The following is an 18,706-nucleotide window of genomic DNA, read 5'->3' as shown; positions in this document are numbered from 1 at the left end:
AGGGTACTGCCAAGAAGCTCCTTTTGACTCATCTCTAGCTCTTTAGCCAAAAATATAGTAATTATTCTTCTGTCTCAAAGTCATATCCACTGTATTTTGTATTAATAAAGTAATGTTTTCAAGACAATGAATGAACTTGTTCTAACAGCCTCACCATGAGCATTTTCTTAGACTAAGCAGGAAAAGAATGAGAGGACATGTAGCTGAAGATTTCTTTCTCTGTATGTACAGGTTGTTTTTGTTTGCAAGTGAAGGCAACAGTTTCAGGGAGCAGATTTCAGTGTATGAATGTGTCAAAGCTTCCCTGCATTTTTTCAAATATTATTCAAATATTTCTTCAAAATTAAAGTTAAGATCAGCTGGTGTATACCACCATATTAAAAATAATTATTTTCTGAGCTCTTTGTGAGTTCTTTTCTTAGTTTTCCTGTTGCTTGTACATTCCTGCATCTTGGGATTTTCAGTATTCATTAGCATATGTTTTATTTTCCTGCTGTTCCATCTCTGCTTGCTCCCTTCAGAGAGCAAGCCACCCAGCAGAGTGACTGAGGAACAGTCATCCTATCATGACTATCATACATGTTAAATAAAATAAGGGAGCAAAGGACTCTTGCTCTTACTACTGATTTATTAAGTTTGCAACCTAATACTAATCAATTCAATTTTTGTGTAAAAAAGTCCCTACCTAGCTACATGTCCATTTACCTAAGTATTCTCTATGTTGTGCTAGAATCTTACTAAACCCCAGAATTTCTTATTGAGAAATAAGCATTTCATTGAAAGCCAGATGTGATTTTTTAATTACCTTATTTTGTTAATAATTGCATGACCTCAGGGTGATTAACACTGTTAGTCAAAAATCCTATTCAGGCATGTATTTAATGATGTGTAATAAATAAACTGTGTGTTCTGAGAAAGGGAAGTTTGTCATTTTTGTAAACATTTGGTAATGTGGTACAAAATATGGAAATGCGGCAATAATATTTGCAAATAATAATTTGAAAAATCAGCATTTGACACTGGGCTATCTTTTACATTATATAAATGATGCTGCATGGTGTAGCTATTTTAGAAGTCTTGTAAAATGAGGTGGGGCAACTTAAACATGAATCACATGCTAATTTTTTTGGTTGATTTTGCTCAAGTGCTTTGGGGTTTTTTTGGTCCCTTCTTTCCCTGACAATCAGTTTAAGTAATTTTTTGGTCTGGGGCTATATCACACAAACCAGCTGAAGAAGGTTAGAAAAGCAACAAAAGCTGAGCTGAGTCTGTCCCTGGGGATGTGTAAGCCTTTTGCCTCCCTCAGTTTTGCTTCTGCTTGTCACAAGTATAACTTCTAAAGTCAAAATTCAGGAATGATGAACATTGGGATGCTTTGCCTGAAGAAATAACCACAGCACTCAATCCAATGTCTCAACATACTAGATGTCAATAACATACTAGAAAAGATTGAAATGGAAAGAGTAAACTGCTTGGAGTTGCAAGTATCAGATTAACTGGTATTTATGAAATAAAAAGTGTTATTTTTCTTTATCGAGTTTTTGGAGTTTTTTAATCTGTACCATTTTCTTGGAGAGATGGAACTTCTGTCTCTTTACCTGTAATAGTACCACACTGTCTTCTGCACCCAATGATTTTCTTGCATTCTGTGATTTAAGGTCTTGTTTGTGACATTTTTTTATTATTATTTTTATTTTTATGTGCCACTGGCATGGTTTTCCTAAGGGTCAGATGAAACCTGTCTCTTATATGGGATCTTTGCATTACATTCTTGCTTCCTGGAATGAATGTGAAACCTTGTTCCAGACATTGTCAGTTCAGACAGATGTTAAATTTCTGTATTCTGTTAATTTTGCCAGTCTGGCATTGTATAAGCTGCGTGAGGAGTCCCTCAAATCACATTGCTTTACATCTCTGTTGCCATACTCTGGTGGAGACATTACAAAAGATTTCCTCGCACCAGGGTAGGGGAACTGTCAGAACTGATCATACCCATGCTTAGCATAATCTATCTGCAGAGGAGAATACAGTAAAAAGCCTCAAACTTTGAAGTATTTCCATAAGAATATTCTCTCCTAATTCCTTTTTGGATTGGCACATTCATTGTAAATTAGTATCTCTAGTGTTAATGCTTATGATAAGGTCAAATTTCATTGAGAATAAAGGGATTTTTGGTATTGGAATTAGAGTTGGTGGTCAGTATTCACTAAGCAGGTCTTTGAAACATATTTTTTCCCAACAATTTCATGTTGGCCCAAAAGAGACAAAGTACTGTATCTCTGCATCCTTTAGAACTTTTGCTAATGATAGAATTTGCATCATCTGAGATCTTGAAACTGGTGTTATGATTGTAAGTGTTCCTTGTTTTAGTAACATGTCACTAGCTTCTGACACGAGATTCTGTTAATCTTATTATTGCTGGAATAGCTTAACATGGGTGTCTTTCTGATTTCAGAACCCCCAGAACTCTTCAGAGTCCTCTAAGTTTCAGCTCGAGGGAATGAATTTGCTGAGATTTTTGCTATTCATGTATATTTTTTTCCTTTCTTAAAACAGCTGACAGCCTTTCTCTGCAGTACCAAGTTTCTGGCTGCAGAAGCAGGTGTTGATGTTTAAAATGCTGGCATTATAAAATAAATTATGGATTGTTGAGCAGCAACCTGCTTAGGATTCCACATTATTACACCTCATGACTTACTATTGATGGTTTTCTTACACACAGATTTTAGTGCTACTGAGCACCAGTTTTGACATTAGGAATCCCTTATAAAGCTTGGAATCATCTCAGTCAATGACAAACCCATGTTTCTCAAAACTCATTAATACTGACTTACAGTGCAACAGCTGATGTAATAATGGGTGTGTATAAACAAATTGCTTGTTTCTTGGCAAATATTCTGATACCCCTGCCTTGCCTTCATTGCTATCAGATTTCCTCAGGATGGTTACAGCTTTTAATTTTTTTCTTTTGAAAATTCTCCTTCGGTTCCCGTAAGGAGTCTGCCTAAGAGTCATGTGTATGTATCATCTCATACAAGTATTTCTGGCATTTGTCTAGCTTAGTCACAACATATACTGGATCTCAGGACTGGTGTGCAGAACATTCATAAACAAAATCACAGTTGTTATGGGCAGTCATATGGTCTCTAAAACAAGATTATTTCATCATTTGGTCTTACTTCCTATGTATTGCAAATCATTTTCAATTTTCAGTAAAAACAGACATTGCCTTTAATGAAGGATTTTTGAGTGGAAAGATCCTGTCCAGTTACTGTTTGAGTCCCAAATGGTGGTCTTTATTTCTTCATTTATTTTCCTTCCTTTGCACCGAAGAGCAGAGTTTAGCTGTAAGTTGATCTGAACACCAAAGAGAGATCTACTGCTTTGACTTTGCTCCATGTGTTACTTGTTTAAGGTATTTGATCCACAAGTGCTCAGTGCTGTAATGTTTCCCTGACACAGTGTGCACACAGCACACAGATAGCATGGATAGCATGGAAGACAGGTTCTGGAAATCCACTGAGGCCCAAAAACCCATTCACACTGTCCTCTCCGCTCACCTGAACCTGCATGTGGAGACAGCCTGCACATTAGTTGGGACCAGTCCTGTTCTTGGCCACTACTTTCTCGTTAGTATCTCCCTTTGGTAGGAGAAGGGTTATTGATCACCTGTAAAGCTTGTCCATCACAAATAGTAAATCATGAGGGATAATACTGTGGAACCTTAAGCAAGTTACTGCTTAACAATCCATAATTTTATAATGACAACATTTGAAATTTCAATACCTGCTTCTACAGCCAGAAACTTGGTACTGCAGAGAAAGACTGTCAGCTGTTCTAAGAAAGGAAAAAAATATGAATGGCAAACATCTCAGAAAACTCAGTCCCTCAGGCCTGGACTTACCTGAGGGGAAGGAATTCCAGGAGACTGTGTCCGAAACCCTGTTAAAGTTGAGGAGAATCTGTTGAGTCTGAAACTCTTCCCTAATCTACCAAGCTAACCACCATTGAAGAAGATTTTTAGGCTTATTAAGCATGATTTTCCCTTCATAGATTGGCTACTCCCAATGACATTAATGTATCTGGAAATTGTTTCCAAGATCAGGTCCTCCATCACCTTGTTGTGAACTGGCCTCCTGCTCCCTATATCCTCCTTCTCGCCTTTCTTGACAAAGAAAGTGACACTTACTTCCTTCTGATCATGGGGAATCTCTCCTGATCACCACAACCTTTCAAAGATACTCAAGAGTGGTCTTGCAAGTTCTTCAGCCAGCTTTGTCAGCATCCATGGATCCCTTCTGTTAGGCTCCATGGACTTATACACTCAGTTATTCCGCTGAGGTGAAGCTTTGCTTGCACCTAGGCATGATTAGATCATCAGTTCCATTGTGTTTCTGGTAAATATGTAATCAGCATTACCCCCTCCTCTTTATTTAGAAATACACAAATATAGAAACTCATGAGATTCCACAACCTCTTCTAGACTTTTCTGCTCTCTTGTCAAAGTTTAAGCTATTTCCTTAAGAAATAGCTTAAACTTTCTTTTCAGAAGCATTTCATAGTAGTCATGCTATTAAAATGTTATCAGTAGTTACACAGAAAAGCTCCAGATACAGAAAAGACACTACTGTAATAAAGACTAATAGGATTATGTTTTGGTCAAATCCTTATTGGCTTTCTCTTTTGACTTCTTTTAAAAACAGAAAGCATATTGAGACAGCAATAGTTGTCCTGTATATTTTAGATTAGCCCTTAAAATTCAACTAGAAAGAGAAAAAAAATCAGCACAAATCTCAAAAATACCTCTGCAGGATGAACATCAGACGAGGGTCACAAGGTTCAAGAAAGAGGGAATAGGATTCACACCAGAGATCAATACAGTCTGTTTTCATTAGCTCAGCTGCTACTTCTAATTCCTTTTTGCCATTCAAAGAACGCTGCAAACACAACTTAAAACATAGAATGGTCTGGGATTCCTTCTGTGTTCTGTGAAATCCTAGTAGACCAACTGACAAATTATGGGTTAGATAAGTGGATAGTGAGGTGGATTGAAAACTTGCTGAATGCCTGTGAATTTTTCAGCGTTTGAACTTGAGTGTCTTAAATTATGCGTCTGCCCTATTTTTTTGAGAGACAGGAGTGAAGTGGAGCGTGGTCAGAGGAGAATAGTTCCTTTGCAAAAGCCTTAGTTGTTTCAAGCCAGAACTGCAAGTATTTTGACAGTTATTCATTGGATGAAGGCAGAGGGAATTATTTGTTATGTTCTAAATCCAGGACATTTTTGTTGCAGTTTATTAGAATTATTTTGACTTCTGGCAGCCCACAAGGTGAACATTCAAAAATGTTTAGTTTAATGATTTTAAGTATTACTTTACAGAAATCTGCCTACTATAGTAAATTACTTCATCAAAGTGTTAAAAGGAAGATAAGAAAAATTTCACAATGCAACAGAAGGGCTATTGCCCTTATGTCAATAAAGCAGGGCAAGCCTAAAATGAATGCTGTAAGATGAGCATGTAAGGGACATGCTGGTGACTAAATGGAATTTTTCCTGTGTTTCTAAAAAGGAAGAGGTAAGATGACCGGAAAAGAAAGATTAACTTAGGCTTATATAACCAGGTGAATATATTTGTAATACTAATTTTGAATACAGACATCTCAAAGCAGATTTTTCATGCACATTTTTGTGCATGAATTTTAAATATTCATCATATATATAATTTTAGTATTCATCCAGCCATGCACTGCTCTGCAGGGGAGAACCCTGGCCTATGCCTGAAGTTGTTACTTTTGACTTCATTCTTTTGGTCAGTGTTGGAGAAGATAAAAGCCCTTTCTCTCTCCGTCTCGCCTGCCCCAACCCCTTCCCTCCATTAGCTTGATAATGCGTTGAGTAACAGCTGGCAGCTTTGTTAGTTGTTTTGAAAGCTAAAAAAACCCTTTTTGTACCTTAGAGACTAAATGGCTGTTTGTGAAATAAGTGATGCTGTATGCTTTGTCAGTTTATTGGCTGCTGTCTCACATGCTCTTTTGGAAAATCCCTACAGTCCCCATGCACTTCTTCCCACCATTCCCTTCCTACTTGCACACTACAGAAGATACCTCTAGTTTTTCTATTGTCATGTTGCTTGAAGAGCTTTTGTCTTTTAGCATCCAAATGCTGTTCCCAGGAGACCTTCTAGAAATTGTTCACCCTGACTCATGTGAAACTGAGCTAAATCTCTTCTGATCAAAAGAGTTTAAAACTGTTTTTCTGAGAAAATGATGTCTGACACTGTAATTTCCATTTGAAAACAGCTAACATCTGTGGAAAGTGCATAACCAATGCCTGAGGAATTTCTGCGAATTAAGTCCATGTCATGTTTGACTTTTTTTCATCTCTCCTATAGAAGAAAAGGGGGGGGAGGGGGGGAGGGAAGGGAAGGAAGAAGCCTCTGACCCAAGACTGAGCTAATTTTGGTTTCAGGATACTCTGAGAGTATCAAGAGGTTGTCTTTCTTTCTGCTGTTTTTCTCTATTTTTGGGACTGCTCTACACTTGCAGCACTTGTTCCCTTGTCACTGGTTCACTGAGGGTGAGCCAACATCTTGAACACTAAGTTAAGAATTAGTTGATTCAGTAGATTAACTCCATGTTTGTTGTGCTTGCACGATACCACTGATGCTGTGGGATTCTCCCCTTAACTACTTTGACTCATCATTGCCCAGAAATTTTTAGGGATGTGGCAGATGACAGAATATTTTGCTGTTAAAGGAAAGGCTTGTTACAAAAGGTATGTCTGTACACCCATGTGTAGTTAATCAAAAGGTTTATCTCCATTTACTAAATGATTCCAGTAGCCAAGACTGGGTTGTAATTTGGTATAGCAGCAGAATTGATGTGAGTTATGTTATTCTGTAACATTTTTATACCATTCCAGGAGTTCTGTTTGCAGACTTCGGAGAGCTTTTGATGCCCTTTTATGTTCCAAATTTTCTAAGCCAAATCTCCTGGTATTATCAGAGTTGTTATAAATTATACAGGAGAATGCAAACTATTTAGCTGTTCTGTTACTGTCCAAAGGCCAGACACATCCCACTAGTAATCTGAAGTTTTGAGTACTTTCCTGAGTTGGCTAGGGAAACTTTCATCCACAGGGAAGCACGTACACTGCTTTAATTATAAGTGATTTCATAATGTAATGACAATGGGATCCATTCTGTTTGGAAAGACCATGACTTCTTTGAATAGCAATTACTTTGCACATCTGTCTTTTCATTGTCTCATCAAATTAAACTAAAATATGGTGGTAGTATAATTCTTTTCTGCCTTAACAGTCAGAAGAGTTTTCTTACCAAGTGGTATTCTTTTCTTTGTAAGTTTCAGTGGTTTGTCTTACTCCACACTCAAATTAGGAAATGTCCTCTGTCAATTCTTTTTCAAAGCTCCTCTGTGCAAAAGCATGTTTAGCATCTGCTTATAAATATAAGAATGGCACATGTGAGACCAGAATATATTTCCAATTTCATAGGTATGTGACTATGAGTGAAAGGCAATTTAGATGCATTTGAGGACTACTACTGCTCCTGATCTGGAATGCACAGGTTTGTGGTTAAGATTCAGAGATTCTTTTCTCACAGTATGCCAGTAAGTAGCTTTTAACTAAAAAGGGAGATTTTTTTCCCCTGTGCACTAGAGAGGACATATCAAGATATTTGCAATGTGAAAAGGAAGGAAAAGATAACACATGAATGAATCAAACCCACAAATTATTTTCATATTCTCTCTTACTTTTAATTACAAGATTAAAATTGAAAATCAATGGTGAACAGGCATATGTTAATGTTTTTTCCATATGTCTTCAACTAGTATCTCTCATCATTGAATGCTTTTTCATTAGTGTAGCAGATACAGAGCTTGTTTAAAAACTTCTAGTTTTTATATTAATTGATGCAAATATATTAATATTTTTATTTCAAAAAATGTAATTGGCCATTCATGAAGTATCCCAAAATTTTTATTTTCTTCTTAGGCTAGGGGATAACCATGTATGTGGTTGTTACACAGCTTCTTGTACCTTGCTAATGAGGGCTTTATACTGTCACGTAATAGTCATCCAGAAGATTTGTTTTTGTGGTGTTTGGTGGCTTTTTGTAGTTTGAGAGCAGGTCAGGGTCCTCTGAAAATGCCTCTCTGGTGAGCTGGTAGTGACTGCAGCCAGGTGTCAACGCTGTAAAATGAGCACCACGCTCAGAGTTCTCATTTATCTGCAGTAACACCAAGGATGAACAGCTTGAGAGAGGAAGTCTCCTTTCTTGGAGAATATCCTTACATTTTATGACTGATGCAAACTGGCAGAATACAGTTACTGAACTAGTAAAGTATTTGTCTAGTGATTAAGCAGGAATTCATAGTTGAGGGTCATCTGGCACCCTGTGCTCAATCCAGGATTGCTTCAAAATTGTCCTACTCTGTGCTGTCAACCTACCTCTGAAAATACAGAAACAATAATTGTGCAGGAAAAGGTTTTGAACTGAGCTCTAAGTTTGTGTGCATGTTTCTGTGTGTTTACTTGTGTTTGCTGTAACAGAAACACAGATGCTGATATTATTTGATAAATAGTGGTATCAAATGTTAGAAAATTGTTGTACAAGATGAGATTTCTAAAATGCACTATTACAACTGGGTGTACTCCAGAGAGTGTCTATGTCTCTGTAGCAGTTCCCAGCTCTTACAGACCGTCTGAGCTCTTGAAAACTTGCACTTTGGCCACTGTCTCTATGCTCCTTGAAAGCTTTTCAAGATCCTGAGGTACAACCAGGTTCAAGAGGTTCTACATATCTTCACAAAACAAAATCCAATTTTATAGGAAAGAAAAGCCTTAAGGGATTTTAAACTAGCGAAGAATTCAGAATTCATTTTCCCTGCTCTTCAAATTACAAGACAGTTCCCAAATTTTAGGTTTCCCAAATACTAAGGATGTTTTAAGGCAAAATATGTTAAAATGGGGTTTGCTCTGGATGAACTGACCATAACTCCCATTCCCTGTCTCCTGCTGGGGTAGGAGGTAAAGCTGGGAAGGAGGGAGGGGTGAGGGGAAGGGCTTTTTAAGGGCTTATTTCACTTCTTATTATCCTGCTCTGATTTTGTTAGTAATAAATTCACTTTACATCTCTAAGCTGAGCCTGATTTGCCTGTGATGGTATTTAATGAGAGATGTCTCCTGGTCCTTATCTCAACCCATGGACCCTGAGTTAAATTTTCTCCCCTCTTCCCAGCTACAGAGGGGAGTGAGTGAGCAGCTTTCATGGTACCTGACATCTGGCCTGGGTCAGTCCACGACACCACCACTGGCCATTTGGCCCACAGAACCAGGTTAAGATCAGTATTAAGTAACTGTTGTTCTGTCTTGAACCTAAAGCAAGGATGTTAGGCCTGATGCACCATTTGACCATACAAAGCCGTTTCTTTTGGGCTGTGCTTTTTTTAAAGCTAAGCACAGTCCTTGGCTTCAAAAAAATCTTCTATCACACATTTGAGAGCTACCTGCTGGAAATGTGCAGTTGCTGTTCATTTCTGAAGTGAAATAAAACTCTTTTCCTGTACAGATAATGTGCTTTGATGATAATGTTTCAGAGTTGTTTTGAATAGATTTACAGTTGTTAAATACTTGCTCTGAGAGTGTCATGCAAATAATTTTGTTCTAAAGACAACACTTAGAGTTTATTTAATCCTGGGTTTACTTTGCTTCAAATAAATTGTACATGCACTGTTACTTTAATCTTCATGTAAGATAACTTCCTACTTTTTATCCCTGGATACGGAGGACAATTACGACAAGTAAACTTATGAATTTCATATGAATATGTACAAGTTCTTTAGAATAAATGTGCTGTGTACTTTAATGTGTTTCTGTTGCTCATTAACTGCCTTTTTCAGCTTCCAGTGTATAGCTCATAGCGGTTTTTATATGTTTAAATTCTGTGCACAGTAGTGACAAGCAATGACACTCGAATGTTATTCACAGTATTCTGACCTAGATAAGCCTACTGATGTCGAGTGCAAACTAAAGTAGCCAAATCCAGCCAAAAAAGTTTCTGGAAGATGTGTTTTAGGCCAAAATGACTCATATGGAGAGAGGAAAAACATGAATTATTTCCCTCCTGTCTTTGCATGCATTCATCAAATCTGTGCATCCTAGCCAAAGAACTAATTTTCTTATGCCAAGAAAATAATATCTTTTAATAAAACTAAGAATCTGGTCATCTTCCTCCATATAACTTCGAGATGACTTCTCTGCTTTTCATAAAAGTTAACAGTGTTTTGTTTCTATTATTTGCTCTAGATTTTGCAGGGCTTCCCCTGGCTTTTTGTCAGAATATTTGAAAGACTGGTGTAGAGAAAGGGAGGAGGGAAGAGGGAAATAAGCAGTTTAAGGCTGCACCTGCTGTCTCTGGAGCGGGCCAGATTCAGTACTCAGTTGCATTTAATTCAGTGCCCCCACTGTAGTGAAGCAGAACTTAAACTTTTTTTAATTTTTTTTTCCTGTGATGAATTGAGCCGGCAGCCACGGGGAGAATAAATTTCTCTATTTTAAGTAAAAGAGCATAGCCTTGTACGCTTTTGTGCATCGCCTTGAGAGAAGAGGGTTTGGTGTCCACCTCCATTCTGCGCTCGGAGCTCATGCTGAGAGGAGCCATGGAATGAAGAGAAGCAGCCCAAGCCAGGAGCAGGGCTGGCAGCAGCCGCTCTCGGTGTGTGGGGACAGGGGGAGCAGTGTGAGCGGCAGCAGCCTTCCCAATCCTTCCTCTCTTCCAGAGACACGGACTGTGCCCGGCAGGGACACATCTCCTTCTCCTTCCTGCTGCTGCTCCAGCGGGCTCGCCCACCCCTCGGAGCTCCGCGCTGCAGCCGCCCTGTGGAGGTGGCCGCTGGACCCCCGGTCCCCGTCCCGCTGTCCCCACTGTCCCCGCTGTCCCCATCCCGCTGTCCCCGCTGTCCCCGCTGTCCCCATCCCGCTGTCCCCCTGTCCCGCTGTCCCCGTCCCGCTGTCCCGGCGCCGCTCCCTGGCGGCGGCGGCAGCGCCCGGAGCGCTCGGGGCGGGTTCCCCCGGGAACTGGAAGGCTGGAAAAGCCAACTGAGGAGCGAGCCAGAGGTAAAGGCCCAGGGCACAGAAATGGTGGATGTATTGAGAAGTCGGGAAGCGTTATTATATCTCTTTGGGGTGGAAGGCAGAAGTACTTGATTAGAATGTGGCTGAGCAATGAGGAAGCGGCAGCATAAGGGACATGGTAGTTTGTCCTGTGGCAAGAATCCAAAATAAACCGAATCTGTATCAGATACGTGATACGACATGTGGCGTGTGGTATTTATTCCCGTACGAACCCACTATAACTTGGCAAACATCAGAGAAGCCAATCACCAGCACTTCATTCTTACCTTCAGAGGTGAGTGCTTCTGCAGATCTGTGATGCAGACAGATCTCCCTCTTCTTCTTCAAAATAGAATTGCTAATGGCATCAACATTCACGCTGTAAATGTATAAACAGATTTTGTATCCTATCCTAGTGTACAGTAATAGACTCCAGACTTCACATCTGAGTTCACTAATCTGGACTGTGATCTTACATTATCTTCACAAATCAGAACATTTTGTGGAATGAGACTGAAAGAGACCAGGAGGTGCTGACTTCTGCAAAGGAAGATTATAATGGAGTATTGAAGACTTGATACAGCATGGATTATGAAGCCCACCTTCCAAAGCAATCTGGGACAGGACTGCTGCTTAAACTCTTTGCTCATATTATAAGCATGTATAGAATAATTAAATTATAATTGAGGATAATTGAAGCTTTCCAAAATTCATTCTAATCACAGGAAAATCAATATATGCTAAGATATTTTTGATTCATGCAATTACTCTGTTAAAGACTCATTACTGTCACCCTCCTTTTTGTGTTTTGCTCTTTGTTTCTGCTTGCATTTCAAGTTAATCAGATCGTGTTCAGGAAGACAGTGATAAGTATTTAGAGATATGATGCAGGAAAGGCAGAGACAGAAGATGTTTGGACGGAATGTTCTGGGGTAATCCAATAATAGAGAGGCTGTAATTGTGTTAATTATCTCAAGTGGCACAAATGTGTTGATGGAAGAGGAGAATAAGGTGGTTTTTTTCACAGACAGAAGCACTTAGTAATTACATAGTGCTTCAAAGGCACTAGGTTTTTGCTCTAGAGGCTTGCTGAGATTGGGCAGATTTATTTCTGTTAAGATGTAACAGTGAAGGGGAAGCCTTCAGGTAAGGAACCCATTTGATATGTTCAGTGTTTGCTTAAAGAAGCTGGTTTCTTGACAGTGTTTTAAAATATAAATTGTAGCACACATCAGGTGTTTAATGCAGTGCACATCTACCCAAGCAGTTCACAGAGACTGTGATTATCTGGCCAAGTAAGTGGTTGGATGCTTGGGATCAGAGGGCAGTAGGATCATGCACTGCATAGATGAGGGTCACAAGTGAGGCACCATAGATGGTTATCTTAGGACTTATTTAGGATTTAACATCTTTGTCAGTAACCTGGAGTGACAGAATGAACTCTTGTCAGGTTTTCAGGTGACACGGTTTTGGATGATCACTTGATACTCTTTAGGGCAGGGCTGCCATTCAGAGGGACCCCATCAAGCTGGAGGAATGGGTTGACAGGGACATCATGAAATTCAACAAGTACAACTGCAACATCCTGTATGTCCCACAACTGCAATGTCCTGTGTCTGCATGGGAGTAACCCCTGCAGTGATGCAGGCTGGGGACTGACGGGTTGGGAACAGCCCTGGTGAAAAGCAGTGGGGAACCATGGAAGGCTGCACAGGAGCCAGCAGTGGGTCCTGGCAGCAAGGCAGGTCAGCAGTGTCCTGGGCTGTCTGAACAGCAGCGTGGCCAGGAGATTGAGGGAAGTCATTTCCCCTCACTACTCACCACTCGATGAATTGCATACCTAGGTAGCATCCAGTGTTGGTCTCTCACCCCACCCCCAAATTCAGGACAGACAATGATAAACTGCAGCAAGTCTAGAGAAAGGCAACCAAGATGGTCAGGGTCTGGAGCACTTGCCTTGTGAAGACAGGCTGAGGGAATGGGACTAGCTCAGTCAGGACAAGGGAATGTAACAGCAGCCCTTACAGTGCTTCCCAAGAGGTGGCCAAGAGCATGGAGCCAGGCTCCTCACATTGCTGCGTAGTGCGAGCATGAGAGAAAACAGGCATGAGCTAAAACAAAGGAGGTTCAGATTGGCTACAAGGGAAAAATGTTCTTCCCCCAAGTGGGTGGTCAGGCATTGTACCAGGAGCCTGGTGACACTCTGCAGAGTCCTGTCTTGGAGTCAGTCAAAACCTGACTGTTAAAAAAAATAAAAGGCAAAATAAACCCTAAATAAAATAATACCAAAGTCTTGATAACGAGGAGGAGTGGTACCATTGAGAACCTGGAATTTTGCTGGTTCTTCATGGGGCAGGTCATGATATTGTTATTAAAACTGCAGAACTGAGTCTACAAGCTTATTTTCATTACAAAGGGCAACAATAAGATAAGTCATTACTTAACAGAGAAATTAAAGAAATGGGGTTTTTTATTTCACTCCATGTTGTACAGAATTTTGGTAAGAATTGTTGTAAGAATTTTGCCTGTTAGAAAAGATGAGTCACTGTCTGAAATAACAATTGTCAAATGAGTGAGTGCTGAAAGAGTTTGAACTATGTAAAACATGTTACAAGAAACAGCTATTTTGTCCACTCCTTTTCACTGAATTTCTTCTTTGCACTTTGTCTCAGATCCCATTAATTTGGAAATCTGGAAATCAGTTTGGGATAAGGACACTAGAATATCCTATCTTTGTCACCTTTATCTATGAAATGAATGAGTCTTACCTTTGACTAATAGACTAACATGTGAATCCAGTATTATTGATAGCATGAGAACTCAAATATTCGCTTATTAGCAATAAATAGAATAAATTTAGAGAATAAAGCATTGGAAAAGAAGTAATTAGAAACTTCTAGAAAGCAGAGTTAAGATTTTCTTTTTTCTTCTTTTTTCTTCTTTTTCTTCTCTGAACAGCACATCTGAAAGAATGTTATTTGGCACCTCTTTTTTCCTGAAGGCCTTTAAAGGAGATCCCATGATATTTGCAAGAAAAGGAGTCCAATAATTGAGTCACCCATAAGAGAATGAAAATTATAATTAACATTTATATAGCATATTTCATGAAAAAGAGGCTTCACAAGTAATTGACAAGCACTGCTGAAATGTACAGTATCAACCAGAAATGTTCTGAGAAAAGACAGACCAAGTGTACTGTAAGTCCTTGCTCTTGGAGAGTTCCAAATGGCATTATTGTGCTTTTCAAAGAGAAGACGGGATTCTATTTTGTAAGGTTATTCTTTGCACACTCTTTCTGCTTCAAATTAGAACAGCAAGGAGTTGAGGCACTTGGCTTTTGCTTGTCAAAATAATCAGGAATGATAGGTGAATTGGGACTCAGCCCAAATCAAAACAAAAGCATGTTCGTATTTGGAAACAAAATGTAAAATCTTGTCTCCTGCTCTTCTTCCTCCCATCCCCCCAACTTTTTCTTTTTCCTTCCATACTTTTGTTTTTGTTGTACTTACCGGTCTGGGAACTATTACAATAGGACTAGAAAAGCTCTGCTTTGCCCCAGATGTGCTGTGATACTATCTGGTTGGAATCTCCATTTTTGAGATCTAACCTGCAGAGAATCAGTTGAAGTTGAGGTAATAAGCTTTTGAGTACTTGACTTTGTTACTTAAATATTAATTTGGTGCTGAAAAGGAGGAGTCACTAAAGGATCAGAGGTTTTGTCTTTTCCTGTTTGATCAGTTTGAGACTTTTCATTACTGCATTAAGCTCAGTATTCTTGCCTTTTTTATGTTAAAGGTGTAACACAAAACTGTCATTAACTGAATCTTCTTTGTTTCATATTTTCCTTCTGAAGAGTCGAAGGATGGGTAATGTACTGCCAGGTTTGTGTGGATGAGAGAAACCTGAGGAATGTGCTGGGTTTGGTAACTTTGTGAATGGAAATCAGATCCTCTCTCTGTTTCAATGGAGATTGTGAAGCAGGTCTCCCACAAGAGGAGAAATTGCATAATTGAACAGCATTATGGAAGCATCCAGCAGTGTGGGATAGTGTTTGAAGTTCCAGGAACCAAGAACTCCCTTACGTTCCCATGTTTAGTTTTGCACTGCAGTAGTCGACATCCATGGAAATGGCAAGAGAATTTAGGAAAAAGGAAAGCAGAAGCTGATTTTTTTTTTAATTATTTTTTTTATTTTTCATATATCAGAGGTTTCCTAGGAAAGGTTAGTCCTGCAAGAAAAGAAGTAGACAAAATCAGTGATTAGTTATTTATCATCTCGGGATGGTGTAGATGAGGGGAACATATTAGAAAATTATAAAATAATATTATGTAACTGATTTTTGTACTCTTGGCATGTATTTAATGTAAAGTTACACTTACATCTGCTTATACCAAAATTGTCCCTGATGAAGCATATCCTCAATAAGACAGAACAAGATGCATCTTGACATGGGATTTTGAACTCTGGGCTGGGAAGATCTGTGTTCTACAGGGATCAGAGGGAAAGGGGTCTGCATGGTCTGCCAGGATCTCAAGGGGAAAGTTAATTATCTATCTGGAGCACCTAAGCAGAGAAGACATGGTTGGATAATGCACCAGGAGGAAGAAGTAAGATGTAAGTGCAGCAGAGAAGCAAGTAGTTGTGAAAGCAGGGATGGGATTATATTTATCTGTGAGAGACGTTGTGAGGTAGGCAAATAATTGTTGTGTTTGTTCCACTGAGATTCTTCTGAGTAGAAGTTGGCCTTTGTGCCTTTTTTTGGAAGGTGTTGTGTAATCTTTTGAAGGAAAGTGAATTTGCCTTAAGACAAATAGGAGAGTCCAGTTTACACTAATACAAAGACAGCTCTGAGTGACCACGGAGCAATTTTTCCCGTTAGTTGTCCCAAGAGACAGTTACATCAAATGATGGATTTCTTATTTTTTAATTTTGCAGGTAAAAAATAGAATATGGTTTCTGGACCATTTTTGAAAACAGTACTTTAACTTAAAAGCCAATAAGAATTGCATGTTTGCTCTCTTTTTGCCCCTTTCTGCTATTTGACAGTCTTTTGTAAGACCCTTGTCTAACTGTACAGCCTTTCAAACATCTTTTCATCTCATTCACATTGTACCTATCTCATTTACCTGTTCAGAGTGTTCATATTCAAGGTCTGAATCCTCCCAAACATCCTTCAGGTGATAGTGTTCGGGGATTTTTTTGGGGTCTGCCTCAAATATTAACTTTCAAGTTGCTCTTCCCAGATTTGAGTTAATGAATAATACAAACGTTTCCTTATGTCCGAATTCTGATAGTATGATGAGTCTGGAACACATTGCCATAGTCCAGCTGTTTTTGTTATAGCTGTGTGCTGCCCATATTGATTAGAAGAGGTTAAAATTCCTCAGGTTTGTCTCTAAGACAATGACCAGTGGTTTCTGTTGTGAAGTTCTTCCTGAATTGTAGCAAACACAGGGTCTTTTTAAATATGCAATTAATCTGATCTTTAAGAAATGCTCATGTATGCTTCAAGATATTACCTTTTAATTTTAAACTACTTGTTTCTAACCCAGGTACGAGTGATTTTCCCTGCTTATAAACACTATGGAAGCAGAACAACATCAGGTCCAGTCAAGTGGGGAGTGGGAACAAACAAAGCATAGCAAAGAACTCCACATATTGTAAGCAAGAGTTATGGTTAGGTTTGGTTGTTGATGATTCTTTTGGGTTTGGTTTTGGTTAGATTTTCTTTTTTTCTTTTCCCTTTGGTGTCTGTTTTGGGTTTTCTTTGTTGTGTTTTCCCTTGTATGGTTTTGGGGTTTTTATTTTTAGGGGGAGAGAGATGTCACTACTTAGTTGAATAGATTTAATCTCTTTGGAAACTTTTCCAGATACTGAGACTAAATTCTTCCTTACTGCTTCTTTTTCTTCTGCTTTACCCTTTCTTTTCCATCTTGTCACTTGTGAGTGGGACCAAACGCTATGCTTGCTTGGCTGATTGTAAACATGGAGTACAACAGCTTTTAATGGAAAAATGGAACTTCTTTTCTACCTAAAGTTATGTAACTGGTGAGAAGATCACCCTGGAATGAGAAGTGTTGCTTTATTACTTTCAACCCATTAACTCACCAGACACTTATGAAAGGGAAAATTATAAAGTATTTTTAAATTGCCAACACTTGCTACAAGTGAAAAAATGACATTTAAATTTTTCAAGTCCAGTTCTTTTGCTGAATAAATATTTACAATGCCTGTTTATAATGTCATGTCAAATTAAACTAGTATTTATTTTGCCTGGATGAAAGCCACAAGTAGCCTGAATTAACCTTAAGAAAAATGTTGAGATTGCAAAAATACTGAGGTCAATAAAGCAAACAGTTCTCTGAGGACTGCAAGTGCTGTTTTTGCAGTTTAAGTCCAGCTCTCTTGGATAAAACAGTAAAAATGTCTCTCAGATCAGTTTTCCATTAATAGAAAGTTTGATATTCATGATTTTATTTTCATGAAATGTAAGTAATAAAATGGTAATATCTTAGCCTTAATGGTGGAAAAGATCTCGTAACAAGCCCCAGAAGACTATTGCAGGGGGAGCCTGATAATATTTTTTTATGCTAATTCTCGTTTTGCAGTGGGAGTGAATGATGTCATCCTGTCTCCTCCCACTGTGTAAACTAAGCTTGTGTCAAAGTGTTGCTGCCTCTTGTCACAGAGAGAACGGTTCACTTAAATGCAGCTGCGGTACTTCTGTGTGATACCTGTCAGAGCCATTCCCAGTGCGAGGTTGGGTTTGTGACCATGATGTCAAGATTTGTCTGTCTTCTTTTCTGTGGATATATTGCACTAAACCTGGGAAATACTCAGAAATTGCCTAGAGGCAAGTAGCTATGAACAACTTTCTGGGGGTTTGTTTTTCTGTTGTGGGGATTTGGGGTTTTTAATGCCTGTGTTTTGTTATGGAAATTTGCTTTCAGCGTGTTAAGAATGATTGAAGGTAATAGACAAGATGAAAGAAGGTCAGGAAAAAGGGCAAAGTCCAGGTATAACAGCAACCTTAAAGCTCTTTAATAAAATAAGCTCAAAAGTTTTCATGGTATGAAAAATATTTGTGACTCTAGTGAGAAAATGACACAAAGTTATTGAATTTAATGATTTTATAGTGAGTTGGACAGAATTGTTCAGGTCTGTGGTTTAATATCTTAAAGATAATGTGACTTGGAAGCAACCTGTGTCACTGGTGGAAAAATTCAGTCCCGTCTTTTAAAGAACTTGTATACTTTCCCTTTATAGCTCTCCGTAACAATTCAGTAGGAATTGACTAGTGTAGGTCAGGTTGCATGCATTTGGAGGGAGAGAAATATGATTGATTAAAATTCATACAAGAAGAAAAAACCCTTCAAACCTGTGTGAATATTTGTTTAACTATTCCTTTCTCCCAGAGTCTGGAAGTACAGTAGATTTGCAAAGCTGGCAGTGATCTCTTCTTCTCCTTGGTAATATGACACACGTAACATTGGCATTTTAATAGTATTTTATTGCTTACTGCAGGAAGAACAGTCATAGCATAAAATTAAAAGAATATTTCTCTATCTGGATGGT

The 18,706-nt window shown here is 38.8% G+C and overlaps 1 protein-coding gene and 1 long non-coding RNA gene across 51 annotated transcripts in view; both read left to right on the top strand.

Annotated features, from left to right (window-relative positions):
- The first annotated feature begins 10,491 nt into the window (after positions 1 to 10,491).
- LOC147654372 (uncharacterized) lies at positions 10,492 to 11,928 on the top strand. Its single transcript, XR_015285042.1, has 2 exons — positions 10,492 to 11,426; positions 11,548 to 11,928. It is a non-coding gene; the product is annotated as an uncharacterized LOC147654372 (long non-coding RNA).
- Positions 11,929 to 12,140: 212 nt separating this feature from the next.
- The window catches only part of ABI3BP (ABI family member 3 binding protein), a 144,149-nt gene continuing 137,583 nt past the window's right edge, over positions 12,141 to 18,706 (top strand). For 47 of the 50 annotated variants that reach the window (XR_015285041.1, XM_023942461.2, XM_023942407.2 and 44 more), the window contains exon 1: positions 17,764 to 17,984. Coding sequence is in view for 46 of the 50 variants with exons in the window: in XM_023942461.2 (XP_023798229.2) it covers positions 17,906 to 17,984 (79 nt within the window). In the remaining 4 variants the exon portion in view is untranslated. Of the gene's footprint in view, positions 12,278 to 15,622; positions 15,746 to 16,683; positions 16,792 to 17,763; positions 17,985 to 18,706 lie in introns of those variants that run through there. The other 3 variants (XM_086883080.1, XM_086883064.1, XM_086883065.1) reach the window with 2 other exon arrangements.

The sequence above is a fragment of the Cyanistes caeruleus genome, chromosome 3 (genome assembly GCF_971803275.1).
Source record: "Cyanistes caeruleus chromosome 3, bCyaCae1.hap1.1, whole genome shotgun sequence".
NCBI lineage: Eukaryota > Metazoa > Chordata > Aves > Passeriformes > Paridae > Cyanistes > Cyanistes caeruleus.
This window is presented reverse-complemented; position numbering and strand designations above follow the sequence as displayed.